The sequence below is a fragment of the Vulpes lagopus genome, chromosome 22, assembly GCF_018345385.1.
Source record: "Vulpes lagopus strain Blue_001 chromosome 22, ASM1834538v1, whole genome shotgun sequence".
Classification (NCBI taxonomy): domain Eukaryota; kingdom Metazoa; phylum Chordata; class Mammalia; order Carnivora; family Canidae; genus Vulpes; species Vulpes lagopus.
In genome coordinates, this window is record NC_054845.1 from 5,689,478 (window position 1) to 5,716,917 (window position 27,440).

Genomic DNA, 27,440 nt, shown 5'->3' on the forward strand with positions numbered 1-27,440 from the left:
TGCTAATTGACATGAGCCACTCTCTGAAACATAAGCACTAGCATATTTCACTTTTTCTTGGAAAATAAATTTTAATCACAGTCAATGGAAGATGACTCAACAATGTGATGCTGTGAGAAAATAAAAACGTAAATCTAACTCCTGAAACTCTGATTCCTGTACTTTTTTAATAAAAATGTATTGGATATCACAAAATACTACTCACTGGTCTCCAAAATGTTCTTTGGGAAAAGGATTTGTTAATTTAAAACTAAAATGCAAATTGCTGATTAAATCAAGTAAGTTTGTTTGGTTCAATCCACTTGGTACTTTCTGCTATTCTGTTTCACAAGGACTTGAAACCAAGACAAGTCAATAAAATCAAATCTATTATTTTCTTATTCCCATTAATGTGAAATCCTGAAAGAATGACTGTTTTAAGACAGTTTCAAATATGTATGTATCCTCATAATAAAAGGGTAACAGTAAACTCACATATAAATTTATAACGATAACAAGTCTAGTTTTCAGTTTATAAAACCACTAATAGTACAAAATTAAGGAATATTGAAAACTCTTTATAAGAGATATTTTTAAAAAGTAGGGTCTTCATACCTTTAGGAGTTCCCTGAATGCTCCAAGAAAGATCTAAATTTTAAATATATGTATTCATTTCTTTAATAAATGAATTAGTATCTACTTTAGTATCTACTATGTGCTAAGAACAGTGTCATGTGAGATATAAAAAGATATATCATCTCTTATAATAACGAAGACAATGCATCATAGGAAAAAAAAACAGTCTTGAAGTCAAAGGATTGAGATATAATTTTTCATTTACCTAACAGAGAAGGATTTTATAGTGAAGATGGCAATTTCACTGAAGGAAGGAAATGAAATGAGAAGTATCAGGAGAAAAGAATTTGAAATAGAAGTATGATAATAAGAAAAATAAGTGGATGAGTGGGGCTAATATGTCTAATCATTTCATTGTCTATAATAGAGATGATGGATTTCTTCCTAGAAAATAGGAGAAATAAGTGGAGGAAAGTCTGTGAGGACTTTTGCAGAACTTGGGAACTAAACACAAGACGTTGGGGCAACCTCACTCTCAAAAATGAAGCCATGGCAAATCTTTTTGCTGTAAGGTGTCATTGTTGAGGCAATAGATAAAGAGGATGAGTAACAAATACTAAGAAGAGAAGGGCAATGCTATATTAAGAAAGGGGACCAAGAAACTGCCAGTTTCTTGCAGTGACCAGTAGTTCAGACAAGAGATGAAATAGATTTGGGGCCATCAAACTGGAAAAAAAGACAAATTATGCTTTAAAAATTATCCAGTCATTGTCCCGAAGACATTTACAGGGCTCCCTATTATGTACAAAACACTTGGTATAAAATATTAGTCTGCAAAGTGCTTATAGGCTAATGGAGGAAAAGACAAACACACAAGTACATGTTACAAAAGGAAGGAATGTTGCAAAAGAGGTATTCAAGAGGAAGAGATCACTTTTTAGGGGGTAACAACAGAGAATTTCATAGAAGGATCATTTGAGCTGGGTATTGGAGAACGAAGAAAGGCTTATCCAGTAATAAGCTGCATTAAGTACTAAAAACTACGTGGATCATAATATTTTGCCAGTAGAATTCAAGAGGTTTCGTTCTGTTTAATTTCCTTAACCTCTTATTCAATTTGATATAATTATATATGCAAAGATGGTAATACTAAGAGTCACAGAGTTTAAGAGACTAACTTAATAATCAGAAAATTTTCCAAAAAATAAAAAGACCATGGCCCAGGTAAAGATGAATTCATTATTATGTTCTACAGAACATTTAAAGAATTAATAACCAATCCTTCATAAACTGCCCAAAGAGAGAAAAACAGAGAGGGGAATACTCCTGACTCATTCTATGAAGTCAATATTATCATGCCCAAACCAGACAAATACATCACAAGAAAAAGAAAACTGCAGACCAATATCCTTTATGCATGTATAACACAAAAATCCTCAACAAAGTAGTAGCAGACTGAATCCAGCAGCATATAAAAAGAATTATACTCCATGGCCAAGTGGGATTTATCTCAGGAATGAAATATTAGTTCAATATATTAAAACCAATGTAATATACTAACTAATAAAGTAGGAAAAAACCCATTATGATCTTAGCTGCAGAAAAAACATTTGGCAATATCTGCATAACAGAAACAATCAAGAAACAATGAATGAAAGGGAAGTTCCTCAACTTGATAAAGGGAACAGCTAACAAAATGACAAAAGACTGAAAGCCTTCCCCTGACATCAGTCACAATACAAGGATGTCCACCCTCGCCACATCTTTTCAACACTGTACTGGAGATTCTAACCAAAGCATTTAGACAAAGAGAAGACAAAAGAAACAAATGCAGATAAGAAATGAAGAAGTAGAACTATATCTATTTGCAGATAACACAAACTTCTATAGAAAAAGATATAAAGGTTCCACACACGAAAAAAAACAACTATTGGTGCCAATAAACAAGTTTAGCAAGGTTGCAGGATATAAGATCAATGTACAAAAAAAAAAAAAAAAACAGACTTTATCAAAATTAAAAAATATTTGTGCCTCAGGGTGCCTGGGTTACTCAGTTAAGTATCCAACTCTCTTTCTCTCTCTCTTCTCTCTCTCTCTCTCTCTTTTTTTTTTTTTGTGTGTGTCCAACTCTTGATCTCAGCTCAGGTCTTGATCTCAGGGTCATGAGCCCAAGCCCCATATTGGGCTTCATATTGGGCATGGAGCCTACTTTAAAAAAAAATTTTTTTTGTCCCTCAAATCTGTGCCTATCAAGCAAATGAAAGGATCAACCACATAATGGGAGAAATACTTGTAAATCATGTACTGAAGGTTTAGTATCCAGAATATATAAAGAACTCTTACAATTCAACAATAAAAATACTACTCAATACAAAGTAAGCAACTATCTGAATAGACACATCCAAATAAGACAAATACATGGATAATAAGCATATAAAAAGATGCTCAACACAGTCATTAGAGAAATGCAAATCAAGCCCACAATAAGATAGAACTTCACCTCTACTAGGATGACTGTATATAATCAGAAAGATGGACAATAACAAGTACAAACAGGATGTAGAGAAAGTGGAACCATCATATATTGTTGATAGGAACGTAAAATCTTACAGACCTTTTAGGGAACAAATATGGTAGTTCCTCAAAAAGTCAAACACAGAGCTATTACATAACCCAACAATTCTACTCCTAGGTATATACCCAAGAGGACCGAAAACACACGTTCATACCGATGTTCATTGCACTATGCATTATTCCTAATAGGCAAAGAGTAGCAACAACACAAATGTCCAGCTACTGGTGAACGGATAAACAAAATATGTGAGCTCCATATGATGAAATACTTGGCCATGAGAAGGAACAAAGTACTGATACATGCTATAACATGGATGAACCTTGAGAACATTGTCCTTAGTGTAAGAAGACAGACATAAATGTATACATATTATATAATCCCTCTGAGATGAAATGTTCAGAATGGGTACGGAAAGTATGTTAGTGATTGTCAGGGCACGTGGGAGGGGGAATCAGGAGTGTCTGATAACAGAGAAAGTTTCTTTTGGATGGTGATAGAATTAGTGATGATTATTGCAAAACATAAGCCACTGAAATGTACACAAGAAAGTGGTGAATTTTATGGTAAGTAAGTTATATCTCAATTTTAAAAAATAGTTAGCAATCTACTGATTATGGCTAGCGACAGGCTAAGGGTGGTCAAGATGTAGATGACAACAAACAGAAAAAGTCACAAAGTTTTTTCAGCTTGGCCTGGGAATGGTCCAGAACAGGAAGAGAGATGCTGATATTCAGGTGGCATTCAACTGGAGATATGCAGTATGAAATTAGTAACAAGGGCCTAGAGCTCAAAAAAACGTAAGACCTTGAGACAGAAAAGACAGTTGAGATCATGACATTGTCAAGAGTGTAAAGAAGACAAAGGAGCAAACACTTGAGAGGCCCCACTCTTGGGGACGGTAAGAACATGGAACCAAGAAAACAGATTTCCAGAATGCAGGGGTGATAAACCATAGCAACTCCTGAGTCGATGCGGAGGGTGATTACAGAGAGAGGGTATTTGGGTTTGGGGCAGATACCATAACCATTTACTAATCCTTTCCCCACTGTGAGGAGCTGATCTTCGGTCTTTTAGCCATGATAAACACATTCTGGTTCACTACTGGAAGTATAGACACAGTGTTCTTCCCCTAGAATCAATCAGGAAGCATCAAGAGCCACAGCTAATCAATTTACAACTCTCAGCAAAAGTTTTCAATAAAGGTTTGACCTCTACTCTGCACCGTGATGCCCAATTGACCAAAATTTACAGTGGTAATATATTCCTGGGGTATAACCCTGAGGTTATAGATCAAGAAAATTTATTTGTATTCTGTCTTTAAGAGGTCATTTTCTTCCCTGTAATTAGTTATGGGGTTTCATTCTATCCCCCTCATCTATTTGTTTATGTTAACTAAATACTAGAATTAAAGGAAATTCTAAAGCTCTTTCAAGTAATGTCAGAAAAAGAATTTGATTCTGACATAATGGAGAAGAAAAAAAGATAAAGGAAAGATTCAGCCTTAAACTATGAAGATGTATCTCCAACTTTTGGAAATCATGAAGCCGTGCTGGAGTTACATGACCTCTGCAGAGCTCATTTTAATGTCCTATTTATAATAACCCATGATAGAGAAAGTTTTCCTGTATTGTATCAGAGCATATTGTCTGGTACCTACATCAATAATTATCAAGTGTGGCTATTCCATTTTTAAGGATCAATCTGAGACGTTTAACTACCATTTGATAAGTCTAACCTCTCAGTGCAATTGTAAACTCCTTTAAAGAATATAGATCACCCCAATTGTGTTTTAACTATTCTTCATCCCCCATCCAAAAGCAAAATGAGAGAGGTACAGTGCCTTAAATGTATTAGTAGTAGCTGTCAAATATCTAATAAATGGATAAGTTGATCATTCCCCCAACAGTATCCAACCCCACTCTTAGAAGAGTAGAAACCAGACATTGAGAGAAGAAAACTATAATTATTTTAGTTTCTGCACAATCTACGCTGTGTAGAACATTCGGATAGGCCATACAGACCAACTCCATTAAAGATATTATACTTAAAAAAAAAAGATATTATACTTAATTCTTGAACAGGAATAATTACAAACTTATTAAAATAGGATTTTCTAAAAATAATAATAAAATAAAATAGGATTTTCTAAATGCAGCCAAAATATAGTTCCCCACAAGAACATTTTTAAAATTGTGTTTTCCTCCAAGAAATTTCAAAACTTTACATTTTAAGTAGAGTCTCTTTAGCAGATTCCATGTGTTTCATGACAATGGTGTGAAATGCTGACAGCTCTAATGCATCCTGGCGGTTATGAAACTCTTCTATATCAACTAAACGTAGTTTTCTGCAAGATATAAAAAAATAAACAATAATTAAGGCAGGAGATTTCTTTGCTTTTAATCTTTTTGTTAACTGGTCTCCTCGAAAATATGATATTCCTAGGTTATATCATTAAAATGCTTATTTAATAAAATTAAATATTTAAGAACATGAGATTTTAAAAATAGTTTTAATTTTTTAGCTAATGTAATTAGATTTGATAAGGACACAGTATAAATTATGAAGCATTCTTGTGAAGTAGAACAAAATCAAAATAACTGGGATTTGATAGATAATTTAGATAGATTTTTGCTTTCAAATTGGAACAATTGCAATAGGAAAAGAGGTAAAGCTCAAAGCTTGGAAGCCCCGCTACTCCTAAAACAAAAATTGTACCCACTCTAAAAAGAAAGCAATCTTGCATTTTAGGGCGCTATGGTGGGGTGGGGGAGACCTCACACTTAATTAAGACCTATTGTATCAAAATCTTATGATCCTGTCTGGTTTTGTTGTTGTCTTGGGTTTTTTTGTTTTGTTTTGTCTGTTTAAGAAAACACAGTGCTTACTCTAGTCAACAGCTTTCCATTCAACTTCTGTTCTGACTACAATGCTATGGATCTTTGTTATATACATGGTTTACACATTTAAGACGTTTCTGTTGGGGGCTCCACGCTGGGTGTGGAGCCTACTTAAAAAAATTAATAAAAGAATTTTCTGTTGGGAATACTGGACGAGCACATGGAAAAGAAGAAACTGAACCCTTATCTTACACCATACACAAAAATTAACTCAAAATGGATTAATGACTTGAATATAAGACCTGAAACCATAGAAGTCCTAGAAGAAAACATTGGCGGTAAGCTCCTGGACATGAGTGTTGGCAATGATTTTTTTGGATCTGATGCCAAAAGCAAAGCCAACGAAAGCAAAAAATAAACAAGTGGGACTACATCAAACTAAAATGCTTCTGCACAGCCAAAATCAACCATTAACAAAATGAAAAGGCATCCTACTTACTGAATGGGAGAAAATATTTGCAAATCATATACTAATAAGGGGTTAATATTAAAAATTTATAAAGGACACGTACAACTCAGTAGAAAAAAAATCCGATTAAAAAGTGGGCAGAGGATTTGAATCAACAGTTTTCCAAAGAAGGCACAAAGATGGCCAACAGGTATATATGAAAAGATGTTCGCATCACTAATTATCAGGGAAATACAAATCAAACCAAAATGAGATTATCTTCGCACACCTGCTAGGATGGCTATTTAAAAAAATGTAAGAAATAACAAGTGTTGGCGAGAATGTGGACAAGAGAGAATCCTTGTGCACTGTTTGTGGAAATGTAAATTGGTGTCGCCACTATGGAAAACAATACAGAGGCTCCTCAAAAAATAAAGAATAGGACTACCATATTATTACCAGCACTTCTACTTCCAGATATTTATCTGAAGACAATGAAAACACTAAATCAAAAACATACCTGTGCCCCCCATATTATTGCATTATTGATAATAGTCAAAACAGGGAAACAATCTAAATGTCTGTTGATGGATAAGGAAATCGTGATACATAAGTATATGTCATGGAATATTATTCAGCCATAAAATAATGAAATCTTGCCATTTGAGACACCATGGATGGACCCTGAAAGCATCATGCTAAGTGAAATAAGCCAGACACAGACAAATAACTTGATGACCTCATATGTGCAATCTAAAATACTGGAAACTGACCTCGTGGATGTGGAGAACACACTGATGGCTGCCTGGGGCAGGGGATGGAGGGGAGGCAACATAACCTCACTCTCTTAGACCTCTTTCTCTCACATTCAACTACTCTTAATTCATGGCCTGTGGTAATGTCCACGTACATGTACATATACACTATACACACGTCTTCATATATACACACTATTTTTCAAGCAAAGATACCTGTGTGGTGTGTAGGTTGTGACTGCGTTACACACGCCAGCTCGGACATGAAGTGGGTTGTGTGCATCTACCCACTGAAGGACACAGGCTTGCACACTCCCATCTATAAACATTCCCTTCGGTCTCCACACCCATGCACTTTCACAGTCATCCAGATGATTCTTGCATTACCCTTGCCCAGCCCACAGCCACACACATGGATGTTCTCTATCTTCAAGAGCTGCTGAGATTAAGGCCCAACTGACTGTGGCCTGGAGGAAGGATGCCCTGTGTAATCAATGCGGCCTCCTGCTCCGAGTCAGGACTGTCAGCTGTGCAACAACTCGTATCTGCACGGGCAACAATGAAGTTGCCAGAGTCCTCTTCCTCCCCGCAGACTGCAAAGCTTCTTCCTCATTTGTCTTCACCCCAGATGCCTTGAGGTTTGCTTCAGTTGCTGCTACTGATACCTCTGCCGCTATGACCATGGGCAGCAAGTCTGGACACATCCCTCATTTACTGTTTGTTGATCTGGACTTTATTCCCTTTTTTCTTCCCCTCTCTCCTCTCACTTTCTTGACTCTTGCCTCCTGACAGGGCCCAACAAAGCCAAGCCTTTTATGGATGATGCTAGGGACTGCAGCCTCATCCCCCAGCATCCAGTGTGCCCTGGTAGTTCTATCTACGAATGGTTACAACAGAAAACAGCTCTGGTGGTGGTGTGAAGATAAATAGTACCCCTGCATGCAAACAGCCTTTGTGGAGGTGAGGTCATCCTATGTATGACCTCATGACTGCAAGCACAGTCAAATCACAGGGCTGGGCAGTAGAGGAATACCCGAGAGAAAAGAAATGGGAAAAACATGGCCAAGGAGAAAGCCTCTTCCCATTTCAAAGGCCAAATTCCAGCGGGCAAAGAAATCCACGCTGTACAACAGAAAGCAGGACGATGCTTTCCAGCAGTGTGTGGTCTGACCAACAAAGGCCACGCTTAGGCCGTGTGTACGTGTAGGCGCACGTGTGTATCTGATCACATGAGCACAAAATAAAATAAGGGAAGCTATCCCACGGGATGGTTGCCATGGGTCTTTGGCTGGGCAGGTGGAGAGGAGGGCAGCAAGGAGGAAGAGAGAGGCTGGTGGGTGGAAGTCAGGCAAAAAAGTATATATGATCACATTTATATGCTTATATAAAAGTTTCATAGATGGCCGCGTGTTTAATTAAAATTTATTTTTAAAAAGCAGACAGGCCCAAACCAGTAATATGACAACAACCCGATGCACTGCCAAAAAGAAAATGTGAATTTTTCTTAGAGAATAGTTGCATTTTAGTAAACTATGCTAATGAAATGTGGAAAAGGGCAGTAGGGACTATCGAATTTAGATGAGACCATACATCCCAATGGCCGTTTCTTTCATGCAGTGGGTGTCTGCCAACTAATGCACCAAAGCCATTTCTTACAGAAACAGTATTTGGTGATTACTGAGTAGCTTTCAAAATACATTTTTGTATTATAGCACTGCATAAGCTATTCTGACAGTGATCTGCTCCCAAATCATTCCCTGCAAAGATTACTTTAAAAAGGGGGGAGCTGGGGATCCCTGGGTGGTGCAGCGGTTTGGTGCCTGCCTTTGGCCCAGGGTGTGATCCTGGAGACCCGGGATCGAATCCCACATCAGGCTCCCGATGCATGGAGCCTGCTTCTCCCCCTGCCTATGTCTCTGCCTCTCTCTGTGTGTGTGACTATCATAAATAAATAAAAAAAAATTTTAAAAGGGGGGGGAGCTATATATAATGTGAAAGTTTTAAGTACCTTAGGAAAGAGCCATGTAAAATCTATGTAAGAAACTTGTAGCATATGTAAGGTTTTGTTGCCATTTATCCTACAAAAATAGAATATTTTAGTATGAATTTGCTGAATGTAAGACCATGGACTCTGTTTTTATACTATGACCTGATTTTAAAGGTCCAAAATAATTTGTTTTTAAAAGTTTGTCCTCGTGCTAAAGTGCCAGTGTATGTATAATTGATCTGGTTGTAAACTATATTTCGAATTAAATCCTAGTGTAATGACATGGGCACTTGACGGGATGAACACTGGGTGTTATTCTGTACGTTGGCAAATTGAACACCAAAAAAAAAAATTAATTAAAAAAATAATAAAATAAATCCTAGTGTAATAAGCTTTATATAACTAAAGGTTTTAAGTTGCTAAAACACTTCCTATTTTTAAGAGATGTGAGATGCAGTATGGGACTATTTTAATTTTTCTTCTTTAAGCCCAAAGATTAAACTATTAAAAGGTCCCTCCAGGGGGGAGGGGCAAGACGGCGGAAGAGCAGGGTCCCCAGGTCACCTGTCCTCAACAAATTACCTAGAAAACCATCCAATCATCCTGAAAATCTACGAATTCGGCCTGAGATTTAAAGAGAGACCAGCTGGAACGCTACAGTGAGAAGAGTTCGCGCTTCTATCAAGGTAGGAAGACGGGGAAAAAGAAATAAAGACACAAAAGGCCTCCAAGGGGGAGGGGCCCCGAGGAGCCGGGGCGAGTGTCCCCAGGACAGGAGAGCCCCGTCCCGGAGGAGCAGGAGCTGCACCAACCTTCCCCGCGGAAAGGGGCTCCCGGGGAATTGGAGCAGGATCCCCAGAAAGGCGGGGATGCCCTCGGGCTCCCTGGGACAGTAACAGAGGAACTGCGCCCCGGGAGATGCGCCGAGCTCCCTAAGGGCTGCAGCGCGCAGGGCGGGACCCGGAGCAGCTCGGAGGGGCTCGGGCGGCGGCTCCGCGGAGGGGGCTGCGCGGCTCCGGGAGCAGCTCGGCGGCGGCGGCTCAGGCGGAGGAAGAAGCTCCGCGCGGAGGGGGCTGCGCGGCTCCGGGAACAGCTCGGAGGGGCTCGGGCGGCGGCTCCGCGGAGGGGGCTGCACCGCCGGGAGCGCGAATCCAACAGCGCAGGCCCCGGAGCACAGGGCGCCGGGACACAGCCCAGGATCCGGCCTCCCCCGGGACAGGCAGAGGCCGGGAGGGCCCAGGACAGCGAGGACGCTCCTGCCCCGAGCTGAGCAGATCAGCGGCCCCGCCCGGGAGCCCCCAGGCCCTGCAGACGGAGAGCCCCGGAGCTACTGCAGGAGCTGACTCCAGGGCTGCAGAGCTGGGCAGCCACAGGGGTTGTTCCTCCCGGGGCCTCACGGGGTGAACACCCCCCACTGAGCCCTGCACCAGGCAGGGGCAGAGCAGCTCCCCCAAGTGCTAACACCTGAGAATCAGCACAGCAGGCCCCTCCCCCAGAAGACCAGCGAGACGGACCAGTTCCAAGGGAAGTCAAGGGACTTAAAGTATACAGAATCGGAAGATACTCCCCCGTGTTTTTTTGTTTGTTTTGTTTTTTTTTTGTTGTTGTTTGTTTTTTTGTTTTGTTTTGTGCTTTTTTTTTCTTTCTTCTTGATTTCTGATTGCTTCCCCCACCCCACCCCTTTTTTCTCCTTTCTTTTTCTTCTCTTTTTCCCTTTTTTTCTTCTCTTTTTTCTTTTTCTCTTTTCTTTCCTTCTCTCTCTTTTTCTCCTTTTCCCAATACAACTTGTTTTTGGCCACTCTGCACTGAGCAAAATGACTAGAAGGAAAACCTCACCTCAAAAAAAAAGAATCAGAAACAGCCCTCTCTCCCACAGAGTTACAAAATCTGGATTACAATTCAATGTCAGAAAGCCAATTCAGAAGCACTATTATAAAGCTACTGGTGGCTCTAGAAAAAACCATAAAGGACTCAAGAGACTTCATGACTGCAGAATTTAGATCCAATCAGGCAGAAATTAAAAATCAATTAAATGAGATGCAATCCAAGCTAGAAGTCCTAACGACGAGGCTTAACGAGGTGGAAGAACGAGTGAGTGACATAGAAGACAAGTTGATGGCAAAGAGGGAAACTGAGGAAAAAAGAGACAAGCAATTAAAAGATCATGAGGATAGATTAAGAGAAATACATGACAGCCTGAGGAAGAAAAACCTACGTTTAATTGGGGTTCCCGAGGGCACCGAAAGGGCCAGAGGGCCAGAATATGTATTTGAACAAATCCTAGCTGAAAACTTTCCTAATCTGGGAAGGGAAACAGGCATTCAGATCCAGGAAATAGAGAGATCCCCCCCTAAAATCAACAAAAACCGTTCAACACCTCGACATTTAATAGTGAAGCTTGCAAATTCCAAAGATAAGGAGAAGATCCTTAAAGCAGCAAGAGAAAAAAAGTCCCTGACTTTTATGGGGAGGAATATTAGGGTAACAGCAGACCTCTCCACAGAGACCTGGCAGGCCAGAAAGGGCTGGCAGGATATCTTCAGGGTCCTAAATGAGAAGAACATGCAACCAAGAATACTTTATCCAGCAAGGCTCTCATTCAAAATGGAAGGAGAGATAAAGAGCTTCCAAGACAGGCAGGAACTGAAAGAATATGTGACCTCCAAACCAGCTCTGCAAGAAATTTTAAGGGGGACTCTTAAAATTCCCCTTTAAGAAGAAGTTCAGTGGAACAATCCACAAAAACAAGGACTGAATAGATATGCTGACACTAAACTCATATCTATCAATAGTAACTCTGAACGTGAACGGGCTTAATGACCCCATCAAAAGGCACAGGGTTTCAGACTGGATAAAAAAGCAGGACCCATCCATTTGCTGTCTACAAGAGACTCATTTTAGACAGAAGGACACCTACAACCTGAAAATAAAAGGTTGGAGAACCATTTACCATTCAAATGGTCCTCAAAAGAAAGCAGGGGTTGCCATCCTTATATCAGATAAATTAAAATTTACCCCAAAGACTATAGTGAGAGATGAAGAGGGACACTATCTCATACTCAAAGGATCTATCCAACAAGAGGACTTAACAATCCTCAATATATATGCCCCGAATGTGGGAGCTGCCAAATATTTAAACCAATTAATAACCAAACTCAAGAAATACCTTGATAGTGATACACTTATACTTGGTGACTTCACTCTAGCTCTTTCTACCCTGGATAGGTCTTCTAAGCACAACATATCCAAAGAAACGAGAGCTTTAAATGATACACTGGACCAGATGGATTTCACAGATATCTACAGAACTTTACATCCAAACTCAACTGAATACACATTCTTCTCAAGTGCACATGGAACTTTCTCCAGAATAGACCACATACTGGGTCACAAATCGGGTCTGAACCGATACCAAAAGATCGGGATAGTCCCCTGTATATTCTCAGACCATAATGCCTTGAAATTAGAACTTAATCACAACAAGAAGTTTGGAAGGACCACAAACACGTGGAGGTTAAGGACCATCCTGCTAAAAGATGAAAAGGTCAACCAGGAAATTAAGGAAGAATTAAAAAGATTCATGGAAACTAATGGGAATGAAGATACAACCATTCAAAATCTTTGGGATGCAGCAAAAGCAGTCCTGAGGGGGAAATACATCACAATACAAGCATCCATTCAAAAACTGGAAAGATCTCTAACATGGAACTTGTATATATAGGTGCCTCAATTCTCTTCTATAATTTGTATTATTTACATTGAAGTTTTTAATCACTTAAAATGAGTTTTTGCATATGATGTGACATAATAAACCTTTTCTCTCGAAAAAAAAAATAAAAATAAAAATAAAAGGTCCCTCCAACCTTAAAGATTCATTCTGGCTTTCAGTAATTTTTCTAATCTAGAATATGAATATAGTTTAGTGTATGATGTCAGTAGTCCAAGTGCAACCCAGGGGACCATTAATGCAAAAGATGTAATTTCTTGCATAGTATCTTAATAACGTGTTTTACCTAAATATAACAGTTAATCCAACAGTAAATTACAAATCTGTATGGGAGACTCAATTTAAAACTTCTGATTATAAGTGCCCTATTATAATTTGGTGGTTTTTCAACATTTTAAAGCAGAGTGGCTAAATTGTATTTCTCCACTTAAACTTAGATGAGGTGACATGGCTCAAGTCAAATAATGCTATCCTAAAGTTTACATAGTACTTCATGTACATTTGTGAATTTCAAGCATGAAATTAAAAAATAAAATTGCCTCTCCCCCCCCCCCCCCAAAAAAAAGAAAAAAGCAGACAGGATGCAACTCTGTGGGGTCAGAGGATGCAATAAAAATTGCAATAAAAATTATGCACAGTTCAGGTCTAAGGACGGGCTTCCTGTTGAATGGTTTCGGGAGGCCCTTGCAAAGTGTGCTCGCTTCCCATGCCCTCCTGCCACACAGCAGGTGCAGCCAAGACCTGGGGACCCCGCAGGGCCGGCTGCTTGTGGGGGTGCTGAAGTCATGGGGGTCGCAAAGGTTGGGGATGGGAGGGAAGGCTCCAGACTATTTAGAGACTGGGTGTCTCCTCTCTCCTAAGGCAGGTCTGATTCAGATTTTGAGGTTCCTGAGAGGAGCCCTTCTCTAGGAAACAATCTATGGAAATCCTACTGCTTTTGCATCCTTTAGGAGCCTGTGTCCACAGGGGCATGTGCTAGGACGCCCCCCTGGCACCCTAGAAGGCGCGGTGCAAGGGAGGGAGCATGAAGCTGGAGCTTCTCAACCAAGGGACCAGCTGTCCTCGGCCCTGGGAGCAAGCAGGTCAGCTCCACGCCCCCCGCCCCCAGGATCCACATCTAGCTGTGACAAGCACATGTCACCTGAGGCTGTGCGTCCCACCGTGACAATGTCTATGAGGTGATGATGCATCACCTCCAACAGTCATGCCATTCGGGTAGGCGATACCTCCTAGGCTTCTACACCATCCAGATGATTGGAGCGGCTAATGTTTTGTGGGATCTAAAACAAAGCATGACAATTCAGCCCCTAAATTGTGACTACTCCTTAAAGTCTGTGCGGTAGTGGGCTCTGGGATGGGGGTTAGAGGTAACTGGGCGAGAGGTAAAAGGCAATGTTCGTGCTCTACTCCACCTCTACGCTGCTGATTTAAAACCATGTTTGAATACTGATGGTAAGTTTGTAGTCATTTTTTTAATTTGCAGTTAAAACAGTAAGAGAAATCATTGAGGTGTGACGAAATAGCTCTTATAACCCTTTTAAGAAGCAGCGCGGTAAGGCCGGAGATACTCACTTATAAGTACTGTGCCACAAATCTAGCACAGCCAACATTGTAGGGTTCAGTGTGTTCAAGTGATCCTTAATATAATTGCTTGCAGCTAAAAAAGATTTCCTCCAAGGTTTGGGAAGAATTTCCATTCTGAAAACAAAGAAAAAAATCGGCTATCTTTAGAAATCAAAACAAAGTATTGTTTTAGCATACTTTTTGAGTAATAATGCTTTTTTTTCTTTAGAGATTGGTGGGGGGGCAGAGGGAGAGAGAGCACCTTAAGCAGTTCCCATGCCCAGCCCTGAACCCGACTTAGGACTTGATCTCACAAGCCTGAGATCCTGATCTGAGCCCAAATCAAGAGCTGGTTGCTGAACCAACGGAGCCATCAAAGTGCCCCAATAATGGCTGCATTTTAATAAAAAGTATTATGTGTCCCTTACAGTCATAGCAAAACATATAATTATGTATTAAAAAGGCCATAATTTCTATAGTCTAAGCCATATAATTTTAGAATAATTAACATGAAATTAGACTTGAATCTTTTTTTAAAGATTTTATTTATTTAAGAGAGAGCAGGAGGGAGGGTCAGAGGGAGAGAGAGAGAAAAGCGGCCTCTCTGCTGAGCGGGAGCCCGGCTTGGAGCTCAATCCCAGGACCCCGAGATTATCACCTGAGCCAAAGGCAGACACTCAACCGACTGAGCCACCCAGGCGTCCCTGAGTCTTTTTCAAGTTTTATTTATTTAAGTAATCTCTACACTCAACCTGGGGGCTCAAACTCATGACTCCAAGGATCAAGGGTCATATGCTCTCCCAACTGAGCCGACCAGGTATCCCACAGACTAGAATCTTTAATACATATGGTAACTATTTTTCCTTTAAATACTTAATCAAGGTCACAAATAACTAATAATGATGAATAGAAATAGTAGCCAGCTTTTTTCTCATATATATCTTGAAAGACTTCATTTCAAGACACAAAATGTTTAAATTTTTCTTTTTTTTTTTTCTGCTTCCGGAAATTCCCTTCAACTTAACCTCTGTTTATATGTAAAGGACACTTCCAACATCACCAACACTAACATCCTTATTTGAAGACATTTACTCCTGTGACTTGAATAGTCAGTCGTCCTTAAAACAGCAAAGATATGCCATTTTCATCTTTCAGAGTATATTTAAACATTTGTGTTTGATACCTACAATTTTTTTATTTTCACTGACTTTAAACACTTAATCTTGTTTTATTATATAGCAAGCTTAATTCAGTTTTTCAGTTGTAGTCATACCACCTTTACAATTAAAAAGATGATTTTTATCTCTTCCCAGGGGAAAAGCTGTTCTCCACATAAGATATGTTGGAAACGACTGAATAATTTTTTCTTGCCATTATATGAAAATGATCAGAGGCACTTTTAAATAGTATGAAAGAAGCAACACGGCATTGTTTACTAAATCCTAAAAATAGAAGCGCTATTCTTCAAACTATTTAAGAGATTTATTCCTAAATGTTAATTACTTAGGGAAATATATAGCAAGTGTATTTTTCTATTATGTGTCCTATATTTTAATCTAATAAATTGGAATATATTCTATATATACGTCTTTTCCACAATGTTCCCCAGCATGTTTTTATGCATTCCAAATGCCATTAAGCTCTGATATCCTACTACATCTGAAGCCTGTGCTAGTAGCCATGGAAATACAAAGATCTCTACCAAGTTCTTTCACCAGTGCACTTCTGTTTTAAGCACACGGGTGTCCATATTCATCCCTCTGCCTACCCATTTACCCATGGATCTGTAAACAGAACATAGCAGGGCTTAGATTCATAAACGTAATTAGAATAAGCAGTTGTATATATGAAGTACCTAAGTTATAAGCATCTATAGGAGAATTATAACCAGTGTATGAATATATACACATACACAAAACAGTCATATCATCAATATTCTTACAGAAACGTGATCACTTACTCAGCACGGTGGGGTGGAAGTTCATCTGGTTTTTTATCCTCTTCTTTTTCCCTAGGATCTTTTAAAACAAAATCAACTAAAAGAAAATTGAAAAGTTCTGATAAATAACCTGATGTGGATTATATTTCCAAGCAATTGCAAAACTAATTTCACTAAAATCAATCATTATGTCATCTAAAATAATGGAGCAGTTTGTGCGTATGACGACTAAAGTGGTTATGAGAAAACCTACGATGCCTGTGTCTTTGCGAGTGTATGGGCCCTCTCCTAAGAGCAGGTCTCTATTATTTCACTTGAGAATAATAATTGGTCTTAAGATGACATTTCCTTCATAGCAACTCTACCAAAAGTATTTTCCGCTGAAGAGCAACAATACAGAATCCTAACAGTCTGCTTTCACTGAGGAAACTTAGGTATTGCTTTGTTCTCTTCAAAGTTGCGTAAAAGCATAAAACATAAATCAGCAGAGGGAGCTATGGTCCTTAATCCAGTTCATCTGCCCTTGAAGATGCTCTTTCTAAAATGCAACTGTGCCGTCACCCTTTTGCTTGAGGTCCTTTGGTGACTCGCTAACCTTGATCCCTTTAAAAAGGGATGGAAGGCCCTTCAGATACTGGCCCCTCCCAAAGGCACCCTAGGCTTCCACCACCACCACTGCTTGCAGGCCTCAAGAGCCCTTTGCACCCCACTTGGTCTGTGTTTCAAGAGGGTTCGGGAATCTCTGGAGTCGGTACGGAGTCAGGCGTGAGCTTCTCTCCCTTACAGCATGTTCTCTGTTTCCCTCCTTACCTAGCCTACTGCTCTACCTTGTGATGGTGATTTGTCCACTTCCCTCATTACAACGATGAACTCTTTGGGAGCAGAGATTTGACTTTTTATGTTTATGTTATTTTTATGTTATGTTAATGTTTAAGATTGAGTCTTAAATACAGCCAATGCCCTCCCACCCAAAAGGCCCCCCAGACAACTCCAAAACATGAGGATTTCTCCAGCTCTTGAACACGGCATCAATTATATCAGCTTTCCAATCACACTTCATTGGAGAATTTTTTTTTTTTTTTAAGAGTATAGATTCAAAGGCCTGTCTCCGGAGATTTTAATTCAGATGGATTAAGAAAGCAGTAGGTCTGGTAAGTTAGCCTTAGAATCTAGGGGTCTGTACCAGGAATCAGCAAACTTTTTATGCAAAGGGCTTGATTATAAAGATCTTCAACTTTATGAGCTATAAGGCCTCCATTACAACTACTCATCTCCGCTCTTGGAGCTCAAAAGCAGCCACAAACCATATGCAAATGAATGCGTAGGACTACATTCCAATAAAATGTTATCACCAAAACAGGCAGTGAGCCAGACCAGATCTGTGAGCTGTAGTTTGCCAACCCCTGGTCTGTAGCAACAATTTTTAATTAATCACCTTCTAACCTGTGAAATCAATAATATTAATGCTAATTAAATGATTAGCACTTTATAATTTCCTCAGTTCTGTCCATTACTGCGTGGATATAACCCTACAAAAAAAAAAGTTTTGAATTTTTTGCTATACTTTATAATGAAACTTTCCTAAGATCTTAGGCAATAAAATAGCAATGCAAAAAAGCAGAATAAATATAATAAATAGTTTCAAGTATAGCTACTAACTTTCAATTAGTAAGACATATTCAAATTAGGAAGGAAAAATACAGGTTTACCTATGGATTTTTTTACACTAAGAAGATAATCTTCTCTCATTTCATCGGATAATACAAGTATGCTATTGGTGAGGACTTTCAGATGTTGGGGGACTAAATTCAAAACATGCTCTAGCCAAGAATCTTCCATTGGGGCTACATGGTCTGTATCAATTCCATGGTGAATGTAATAGTAGTATCTCTGCATAAAGAAGATGGAGAAAATTCAGATGGGTTTAGTCCTATAATGAAAGAAGTTTGTTCATCAAAAATAAAACTGCTGAGCAAAATCAAAGTTGTAGGAAAACCCAAAGTATTTACAAATCATAAAAAAGTATCTTGTGTAATTCATGGAGACATTATTATTTTTTTTTTTTCATGGAGACATTATTAAAGATCCTCTAAATTTAAAAAAAATATAGGATACTTCATGAAATTAAAGCTCTTATCTTAGTTCATAACTACAATGTAAAACATCAACTTCTATTACCAAATATATGATGTGTTAAGAAGAACCCATGCTGAAGCAGAATTTAGTGTCTTATAAAAGTGTGAAAATGTGGTAAATTGGTTTTGGGCCTTTTCTTATGGATAATCAAGTCAATCTTACAAACTGTAAGTGACTCAGTATTCCTACACAGTAAGTTCAGAAATCTAGGACAGGATTTAGGAAATTTTCAATCGGCCGATTAATAGTCCACCTTATAATTTTACAGCTGCTATTACATGTGTACATAAAATATTCACTTTAAGACATGATAGTATTAATCTAACAATATTAATCTAACAATAGACATTTAACTTTCATATATTTTCATAAATTTTTGCATGTCACCTATTAGAAAAAATTTAAACAAAGTATTTTTTCAAAATACTTCCAAATTAGCAATGTTCAAAGGCTTTGATGTTTACCTTTTTAAAAATTCATCTGTATTTGATATATTAGAATAGTTCTAAAGTTACGATGCTTTATAATGTATACATTACATAACTAAAATAGTTTCTCATAGAAAAATAAAGACACGTGAAAGCTCTACAAGACTGGGGCTCATTCTCACAAAGGGAGCCGGTAAACTTGAGATTCTTTCATTGTGGTCTCCGATGGCAAGGGAAAGAAGGATTTCCCCCCAATATCCAATCCAATCCAAGAGCAATTCTGTAGAACTCCCCATTTACTCCTCTGTCCACAGAGTTCCACAAGAGAGGAGCACAAAATAATCTTAAAGCTTTCAAAGTATCTTCAAGTGCTTCCTTTACATTCAATTATACAGACAAAAGAGCTCATTACCAAGATGTCTTTCTCTATTGCAGATGTGGTCGGTTTTGGAAATGTGCTTTCATCGGGGCTAGCTGAGTCTAAGGCATCTTGTTGCCTAAAAAAATAATAAACACACTATTCGATTGTACATGAAGGGCAGTTAGAATACACATCAGTGGATACACAGTTGACCCTAGAACAACTCAAGTTTGAACTGTGTAGGTTCACATACACTTTTTTTTTTACAGTACAATGTTGTAAATATATTTTCTTTTATGATTTTCTAAATATTTTCTTTAGCTTATTGTAAAAATACAGTATGTACTATGTAACACAAAAACATGGGTAAAATGCCTGTCTGTCTATATTATCAGTAAGGCTTCTGGTCAACAGTAGGCTATTAATCGTAAAATTTTTGGAGAGTCAAAAACTATACGTGAATTTTCAACTGTAGCAGGGAGCAGGGGTCAGTGCCCCTAACCCCTAAGTTAAGGGTTGACTGTCAAAACATCAGGACTGTCTTCTACTAAATCTTGAGAACAAAATGAATTGTTGAACATTTTATTAGTAGCACATATCACACATATTTGATACCACATTGCTCCTAGAACCCTTTCTCTTTATTCATAAAGAGATAGTTCTATTGGAAGTGATTGGCATGACCTAATTCAGAGGCTACATTCTTCTTTATGGGCTTTACTCATTCTTCCTCATTACTCCAAACTCAAGCTCTCTCTTCTTTGAAATTGTATAGGAGTGCTCTTGCATTATTGCTAAAATATGTATGGTTATTTATAAATAAGGGATTTAAAAGAACACCAATGGAAAAGATTTTAGATGTAGTTTTCAGATACATTCTTTAAAAGACCATTTCTCAGATATCTAGAAATATCCAGTACAAGCTAGCAAAGAGTAACATAGCTCATACGTTCCTGTATATTATTGGCTAACTGTCCATAAACGGACAATGTTGACGGCTATAATTCAGTTCAAACTCTATACCAGATACAAGCCACATTTTGTGACTTCTCCTGGGACACCATTGTGGAAAAAGACCTAAGTCATATCTTCATGAAAAATAAGAAGTGGTTCTGGGATAGCTTTAACTTCTTTATCATCGAATGTGTCATGCTCTGGATTCCAGCTTCATGTGGGATGGCTACAGGTCAGTGATGCTGTATAATAAAATATCCCCCCTCCACTAACTGCCAGTGAGTGGGAACCAGAGGTTTACTGATTATCTGTCTGAGATAGCACACTAAGACAGGTGCCACGATGCATCTTCTAAATTATTTCATCTTTTACAAATCCAGGAATCAAATATTCTGTGAACTTTACCATCATTATTTTCAATTATATGGAACAGAGAAAAGAGTCAATTCGAGGTCTCCTTTTAATTCAGAACATAGTAGGTGCTCAATAAATGTTCATCAAGTGAGGGAATAAGGATATAAAAGGAGCAATGGAAGATATTCTGTAGTTGGAGCAAGGAGGGTTAATTATTCTAACTACAAAAGTAGTCTTCTCATTATTTCTGTCGTAATGAGTTACTAATGTGACAGTAAGAGACGTCAGGAATTGGGACATCCACATATAGATTCTGTTACCCTAAAGTGCATGACCCTAATAACTGGGTCGTTCTTTTTTTTTTTTTTTTTTTAATGGCAAAAGTGTTCATGTTATTTACCTTGCTGCACCTGGAGAATCCAACAAGCTTCATCCTCTGTGTGAGTAATGCCTGCCTAAAAGAGCGCAGCAAAGTCAGGGTAGATGAGGAGGGAAAAGGCTGGGGGCTACGGGACTGGCTGCAGAAGTTTCTGCAGTCATAACGAAGATCCTTTCAGCTCTAAAACTCCAGGTATTCCATCCTAGGGCTACAGGCAAAGATTCTGCTAGTGGGAAACAACCATAAAAACTTTTTATTGATCACCAGTTAGGCCCTCAATAGTTTCACAGACCTTTTCTCTAATCCTCACACCTATTGTTAGAGGAGACAGAGAAATTATTCCCACTTCACAGATGAGAAACTGAATGTCAGATTAAATAACTTCCCCTTTGTCACGTAGTTAATTAAGTACAAAAAATGAGGATTTGCCCGTCCATGTGTGCTTCCAAACTGCCATGCTATTTCCAGCAGAACAATACTGCTTTCAGGAATAAATCAATATGGGAGACACTTTACCTGACTAAAGAGAAAATATGATGTGCCTTATGTCCTGAAAATGAAAAAATATTGATTTTCTCTTTATTAAATCAATAGTGATTTTGAGTCAAGATGGTGGCAAAAACATCACTTTTTCAAGTTTCCTTGTGAAAATGGTAGTAATTTTAACTAATGATTGTAAAGAGACTAGAGGGCCATCAGTTGAGGAGATATTTCAACAAATTTCTGGAACATGAAAAGAAAAGAGGGCAGATAAAACAGAGTTGAAAACACCATAGGCCCATAACTCAGGCAGGAAGACAACCAATCTGCCCAGGAGATCTGGAGAAAAGGTTCTGGTCTTGTAGTCAGCAGGTACCAAAGGAGAAAAGAGTAGAATGGCTGAAAATAAGGAATCTGTCTGAACTTTATACCAGCAAATTAAACTTAAGTGAAAATAGATTCCTAAAAAGCAAAAATACCAAACATGACTCAAGAAGAAATAGAAAATCCGAATAGATACATATCAGATAGTAAACTAATTGAACTAGTAATTAATAATCTTCCCACAAGGAGAACTTCAGGTCCAGATGGTTTCAAAAAATTCTATCCAGGGGCCCCTAGGTAGCTCAGTCAGTCAAGCACCTAGATTGTTGCTTGTTCTTAGCTCAGGTCTTGATCTCAGGGTTGTGAGTTCAAGCCACACATTAAAAAAAAAAAAAAATTCTATCAAAGGAGGAAATACCAATTCTACCTAAACCCATTCAGAAATCAGGAGATAAAAACACTTCCCAACTCATTTTGAACCTTAAAGCCAGACACGACAATGAAAGTACAGACCATATCATTCATTAAGACGACAGACTTGAAAATCCTTAACAAAATATTAACAAATCAACTCCAGCAACACACAAAAAGCATTATACATAATGACTAAGTGAAAGGAATCCAAGCTTTAACATGAAAAGCAATTAATATGACATACTATATTTAGGAATTAAAGGACAAAAACCAAATTTTTATTTCAGTGGACACTGATAAAGCATTTGACAAAAATCCAGCACTCATTTATGAAAACATCTCTCAAACCACTAGGAAAAGAAGGATCTTTTTCAACCTGATAAAGGGTATTTTTAAAGCCTACAGAACATCCTGCAAACATATGAAAGACAATGCTTTTCCACTAAGACTGGGAATTCCACTATCACCAATTCTATTCAGTAAAATGCTGAAGAACTGAACAAGTGCAAAATGGAAAGTGAGAAAAATGAAAGGCATCAGAAAGGGAGTAAAAACTGTATTTGCAAACAACATAATTGCATATATAGGAAATTCCATGGAATCTTTTAAAATGCTGCAGAACTAGTAACCAAGTTTATGAAGGTCTTAGGATGCAAGATCAATAAGTAGAAATCAACTGATATTTCCTATATGCTAGTAAAGAACACTGAGAAAAATAATTCCATTGTCATCAAAAATATACTTAAGATATTTTTAAAAGAAATATAAGTTTCAAAAAAAAGAAATACAAGTTTAATACATTAAAAAGTACAAGGCAGGGGATCCCTGGGTGGCGCAGCGGTTTAGCGCCTGCCTTTGGCCCAGGGCGCAATCCTGGAGACCCAGGATCGAATCCCACGTCGGGCTCCCGGTGCATGGAGCCTGCTTCTCCCTCTGCCTATGTCTCTGCCTCTCTCTGTCTCTCTCTCTGTGTGACTATCATAAATAAATAAAAATTAAAAAAAGAAGTACAAGGCATTGCTAAGAGCAATTAAAGAAAAACTGAGTAAATGAAGAGAAATAACATGTTTATGGGCCACAAGACTCAGTATTATTGTAATGACATCCCGAAATTGACCCACAGATTCAATGCAATGACTACTAAATCCTAGCAGGCCTTCCCCGCCCCGCCCCCCCCCGCCCCCCAGAAACTGACAAGCTAGTCTTCAAATATGTACATATAAAAATGCAAAATACATAGTATTGTCAAAACAATTTTGAAAATGGCTAATAAATGTTGTGGACTTAAACTATCTATTTTCAAAGTTTACTATAAAGCTCAAGTGATCAAGACAGCATGGTAGTGATGTAAAGAGGGACATACAGACCGATGGAACAGAAATAGAACCCCATATATGGTCAAATGATTCTTGACAAAGGTACCAAGGTAATTCAATGAGAATAGACTTTTCAACAAAGGGGGTTGAAACATTTGAATATCTATATGGAAAAAAAAAATCAAACCTCAACCTTAGCTCATACCAAGGACATGCCATTAAACTAAATCATGTACATAAATGTAAGAGCTGAAAGTATAAACCTTCTAAGAAAACATGGAAGAAAATCTTGTGATAGGAAAGGATTCTTAGATATGACACCAAAAACATCAAAAAAAAGAGAAAATTGATAAATTGAGCTTTGTTAAAATTTAAAGCTTTTACTTTCCAAAAAATACCACTTAGAAACTGAGAGAAAGGGAAAGAAAATATTTGCAAAGATAGACCTGATAAAAGATTTTGTATAGGAAATATATCAAGAACTCTTAGCATGTATCAATAGAAAGATAATCCAATTTAAAACAGGCAAAAGATTTAAATAGACACTTCAAAGAAGTTCTGTGAATGTCAAACAACCACCTATGATCATTAGGCATTAGGGATCTAGAACTTAAAGCCATAATGAGAGAAAATAACACATCTACTAGAAATGGCTAGAATAGGCAAAGCAAAACAAAAACCAAGGATGTGGAAAAACTAGAAACCTCTTCTCACACTTGGAAGACAGTTTCAGCAAAGTCTTTGAAAATTAAACGTATCCTACTATACAATCGAGCATTTCTACGCTTCGGCATCTACCCAGGAGAAGAGGAAGCACATCCATGGAAAGTTCAGATGTTCAGAGCAGCACTCTCCAATAGCCCAAAACCAGAAACAATAAACAAAATGAAAGGATTTTTTTTTAAAAAAAAAGATTTTATGTATTTGAGAGACAGCATGAGAGCAGGAGCAGGGGAAAGTGAGGGGGGGTGGGTAGGGAGAAACAGACCCCTCCCACCCTATCCCACCCCTTAGCAGGGAGTCCAATGTGGGGCTGATCCCAGAACCCTGAGATTATGACCAGAGCTGAAGGCAGCTGCTTAACTGCCTGAGCCACCCAGGCACCCCCGAGGATTTTAAAAACATACATATTGTATGATTCCATTTAGATGAAATTTTAGAAAAAGAGAAAACTCTAAAAACAGAACACAGATCAATGACTGCCTGCAGCAACCAGTAACAGAATTAATTGAAGTGTGCAGACTTTTTAAACAGATGACAGAAGTATTCTTAATCTAGATTTTGGCTAAGGTTGCACAGCCATAGAAATTTACTGAAATTCATTCAATTGTACATTAACTTGGATGATTTTAACGGTGTAACGGATGTAAGTTACAGCTCAGTAAAGCTGTTTTTAAGCCTATCTAAAAGGCTTTGAAAAATAAAGCGTTCAGGAAAAAAAGAGAGAGAGAGAGGTTGACAAAATACAAACACAGATTGCAAATAAAGTAATGATGAATAGAGTGACGTAGGCTTCTGGTCAACAATAATACATGTCATGGTGGCTACAGTTGATAGTATTATATTTGATGATGGAAATTTGCTAAGAGAGTAGAACTTAGGTGCTCTTAAAAAAAAGCTAAACATGTGACGTGATGGATGTGTTAATTAACTTGATTATGGGAATTCTTTTACAATATATACATATACTCTCACATTGCAGACTTCCAATATATTTTAATTTTGTCAATTATACCTTAATAAAGCTGGGGGATATAATACATGCCAAAAAATACTGGATCATATTTTTCAATCTAATGTTTTCAGATGTAAGGTAAAAATCATGACTATCGTTTAATTTTGTAGCCAGTTTCGTCATTAATTCAAGAATAAGGACAAAACAGAGAACTTTACAGAGACGAGAGTCTCAACTTTACTCCTCATAGATCCTCACTGAAACAACTACATGAGGATGAACGTCGGCAAAAAAGAAAATACACCCACAAGTGAAGAGTGGAGTACAAAGAGAATTGTCTTTTAAAAAAAAATGTTTTATTTATTTATTCATGAGAGACACAGAGAGAGGCAGAGACAGAGGTAGAGGGAGAAGCAGGCTCCATGCAGGGAGCCCGACACAGGACTCGATCCCAGGACCCCAAGGATCATGACCTGAGCCAAAGGCAGACGCTCAACTGCTGAGCCACCCAGGCGCCCCCCAAAGAGAATTTTCTAAAGAACTAGAAAACACATTAGTAAACCTAAGTGTTAAGGGAAAAAAGTGTGGGGAATTTAAGGACTTGGCAGAATGAAAAGTATTAGAGAAATATTAGAAATAAGATGAAGAATGATCACATGGAAAATGCAAAGAAAAGTTAAGAGCTAAGTTAGAGCGATCCAAGACCCCTCTGTGTTATTCAGGGGGGAAGTCTGATAAAAATTGAATTTTAAACTTTAAGAAGTATAAACTGCAATGTGAGGCTTTAAAAATATGATGGTAACCACTAAAAGAATAGAAATGTTTGATAGCTTTTAAGCCAATAGAAATAAAGGGAGAAGAGAGAATTTGATTCAATAGAGAAAAAAAAAAAATAAGCCAAGGTAACATATAGTAAATAGAAAGTACAAAATAAATTGGTAGAAGCACGTATATATAAGAAATACCAACCACTACAAATGGGATTAGATGTGCTATTAAAGCATAGAAACTCTAAAATTGAATTTCAGTATGTCCAGCCATATCCTGTTTATAAAAGGCATAGCTAAAAAAGTGACATAAAATGGCTAAAAGGAGACTGCTGTTTCTTATAATACAACAAAGATAATCTGAAAAAAACAATTCCACTCCATAAATATTGGATAACAAGACACATTCCTTTTGAATGCATAGCCGAGCTGACAAAAAAGAAAGGAAACACTAGGAGTTAAAAAAAAAAAAAAAAAGGAGTGGCAATCAGCAAAACCCTGAGGCCAGGCTGCTCCTCTGGGGCCCAGGGCCGTGGACTCTAAGGCCCACGCAAATCAGGAGGTCAGGTTCTGAACAGAACGGAGAGAAATGGAGAATTCAAAGTGAGAACCCCTCTGTGGAGCTGAAACCCAGGACGGGCTCTACCCTCAACCAGAGAAGGCCCAGAAATGACAGGCACAGGAAGTGGCTTCGAGAAACCTCACCATCTGTCTCGGCCAGATTTCTGGGTAGAAAAGAAAAAGTTGCTTCCAAGGATTTGCAACCAGAGGCCTACCTGACCCTTGGTCTTGGGTTTTGATTGTTCCCTGTTTGTGGGATGTGAGTGCTTAACCCAAACAAGCGACGTAAGTGGGCCAAGCTGGTAAGACTCCAGGGGCCTCCAGGGAAGGCAAACTCCAGACGGCTCTAGCAGAGGCACACACCCACAATCCGGCTGCACCGGGCTCCCACAAAATCCCCTTGCCCTTCGTAAGCACACAGTAAGCACTGTCCCCCCCTGGGGATGGCCATGGGGCCAGCCAAGTACCATATGGGGACCATAACACAGGGTTCCGCGGGGTAGCTATGATGCAACATGTCATGAGATCATGGCCACAGCTCGCTGTGTGGGGGCCTCGAGAGCCACACAGAAAGGAAGAAGAGGCGAAGCAACCAGCATGAAGCAGTGAGGAAAAGAGTGAAGAGGAATCAGTGACTTGGGTCCACTTTATCCTTCGTAAATGGACCTACAACTCAGGGCGAGCCTGGCCCTGTTCACACTGCTGGTCGCTTCGTCCTAATTCCTCCTTTTTCTGGACAAGGAGACCCCCGATACCAGAGAAGGTGCCACATCGCCTGAGTTGATGAGATGAGGGGGAAAGGACTGCCCCGGATCTCCCACCAGCCGTCGTGGCCCTCACCAGTACCCCCAGCCTTTCCCCTCTCCCAGCCAACATCGGGATTAACATCAGGACCTTTTCAGCTC

At 38.7% G+C, this 27,440-nt stretch overlaps 1 protein-coding gene across 1 annotated transcript in view; it reads right to left on the reverse strand.

The window, feature by feature from the left end:
* Positions 1-27,440, reverse strand: part of DNAH7 (dynein axonemal heavy chain 7) — a 226,933-nt gene that overhangs the window by 189,375 nt on the left and 10,118 nt on the right. Inside the window, exons 6-10 of the mRNA XM_041737735.1 lie at positions 19,363-19,447; positions 18,096-18,276; positions 16,408-16,483; positions 14,457-14,582; positions 5,355-5,474 (exon numbers count right to left, since the gene is read on the reverse strand). Coding sequence (XP_041593669.1) covers positions 5,355-5,474; positions 14,457-14,582; positions 16,408-16,483; positions 18,096-18,276; positions 19,363-19,447 — 588 coding nt within the window. The remainder of the gene's footprint in view (positions 1-5,354; positions 5,475-14,456; positions 14,583-16,407; positions 16,484-18,095; positions 18,277-19,362; positions 19,448-27,440) is intronic.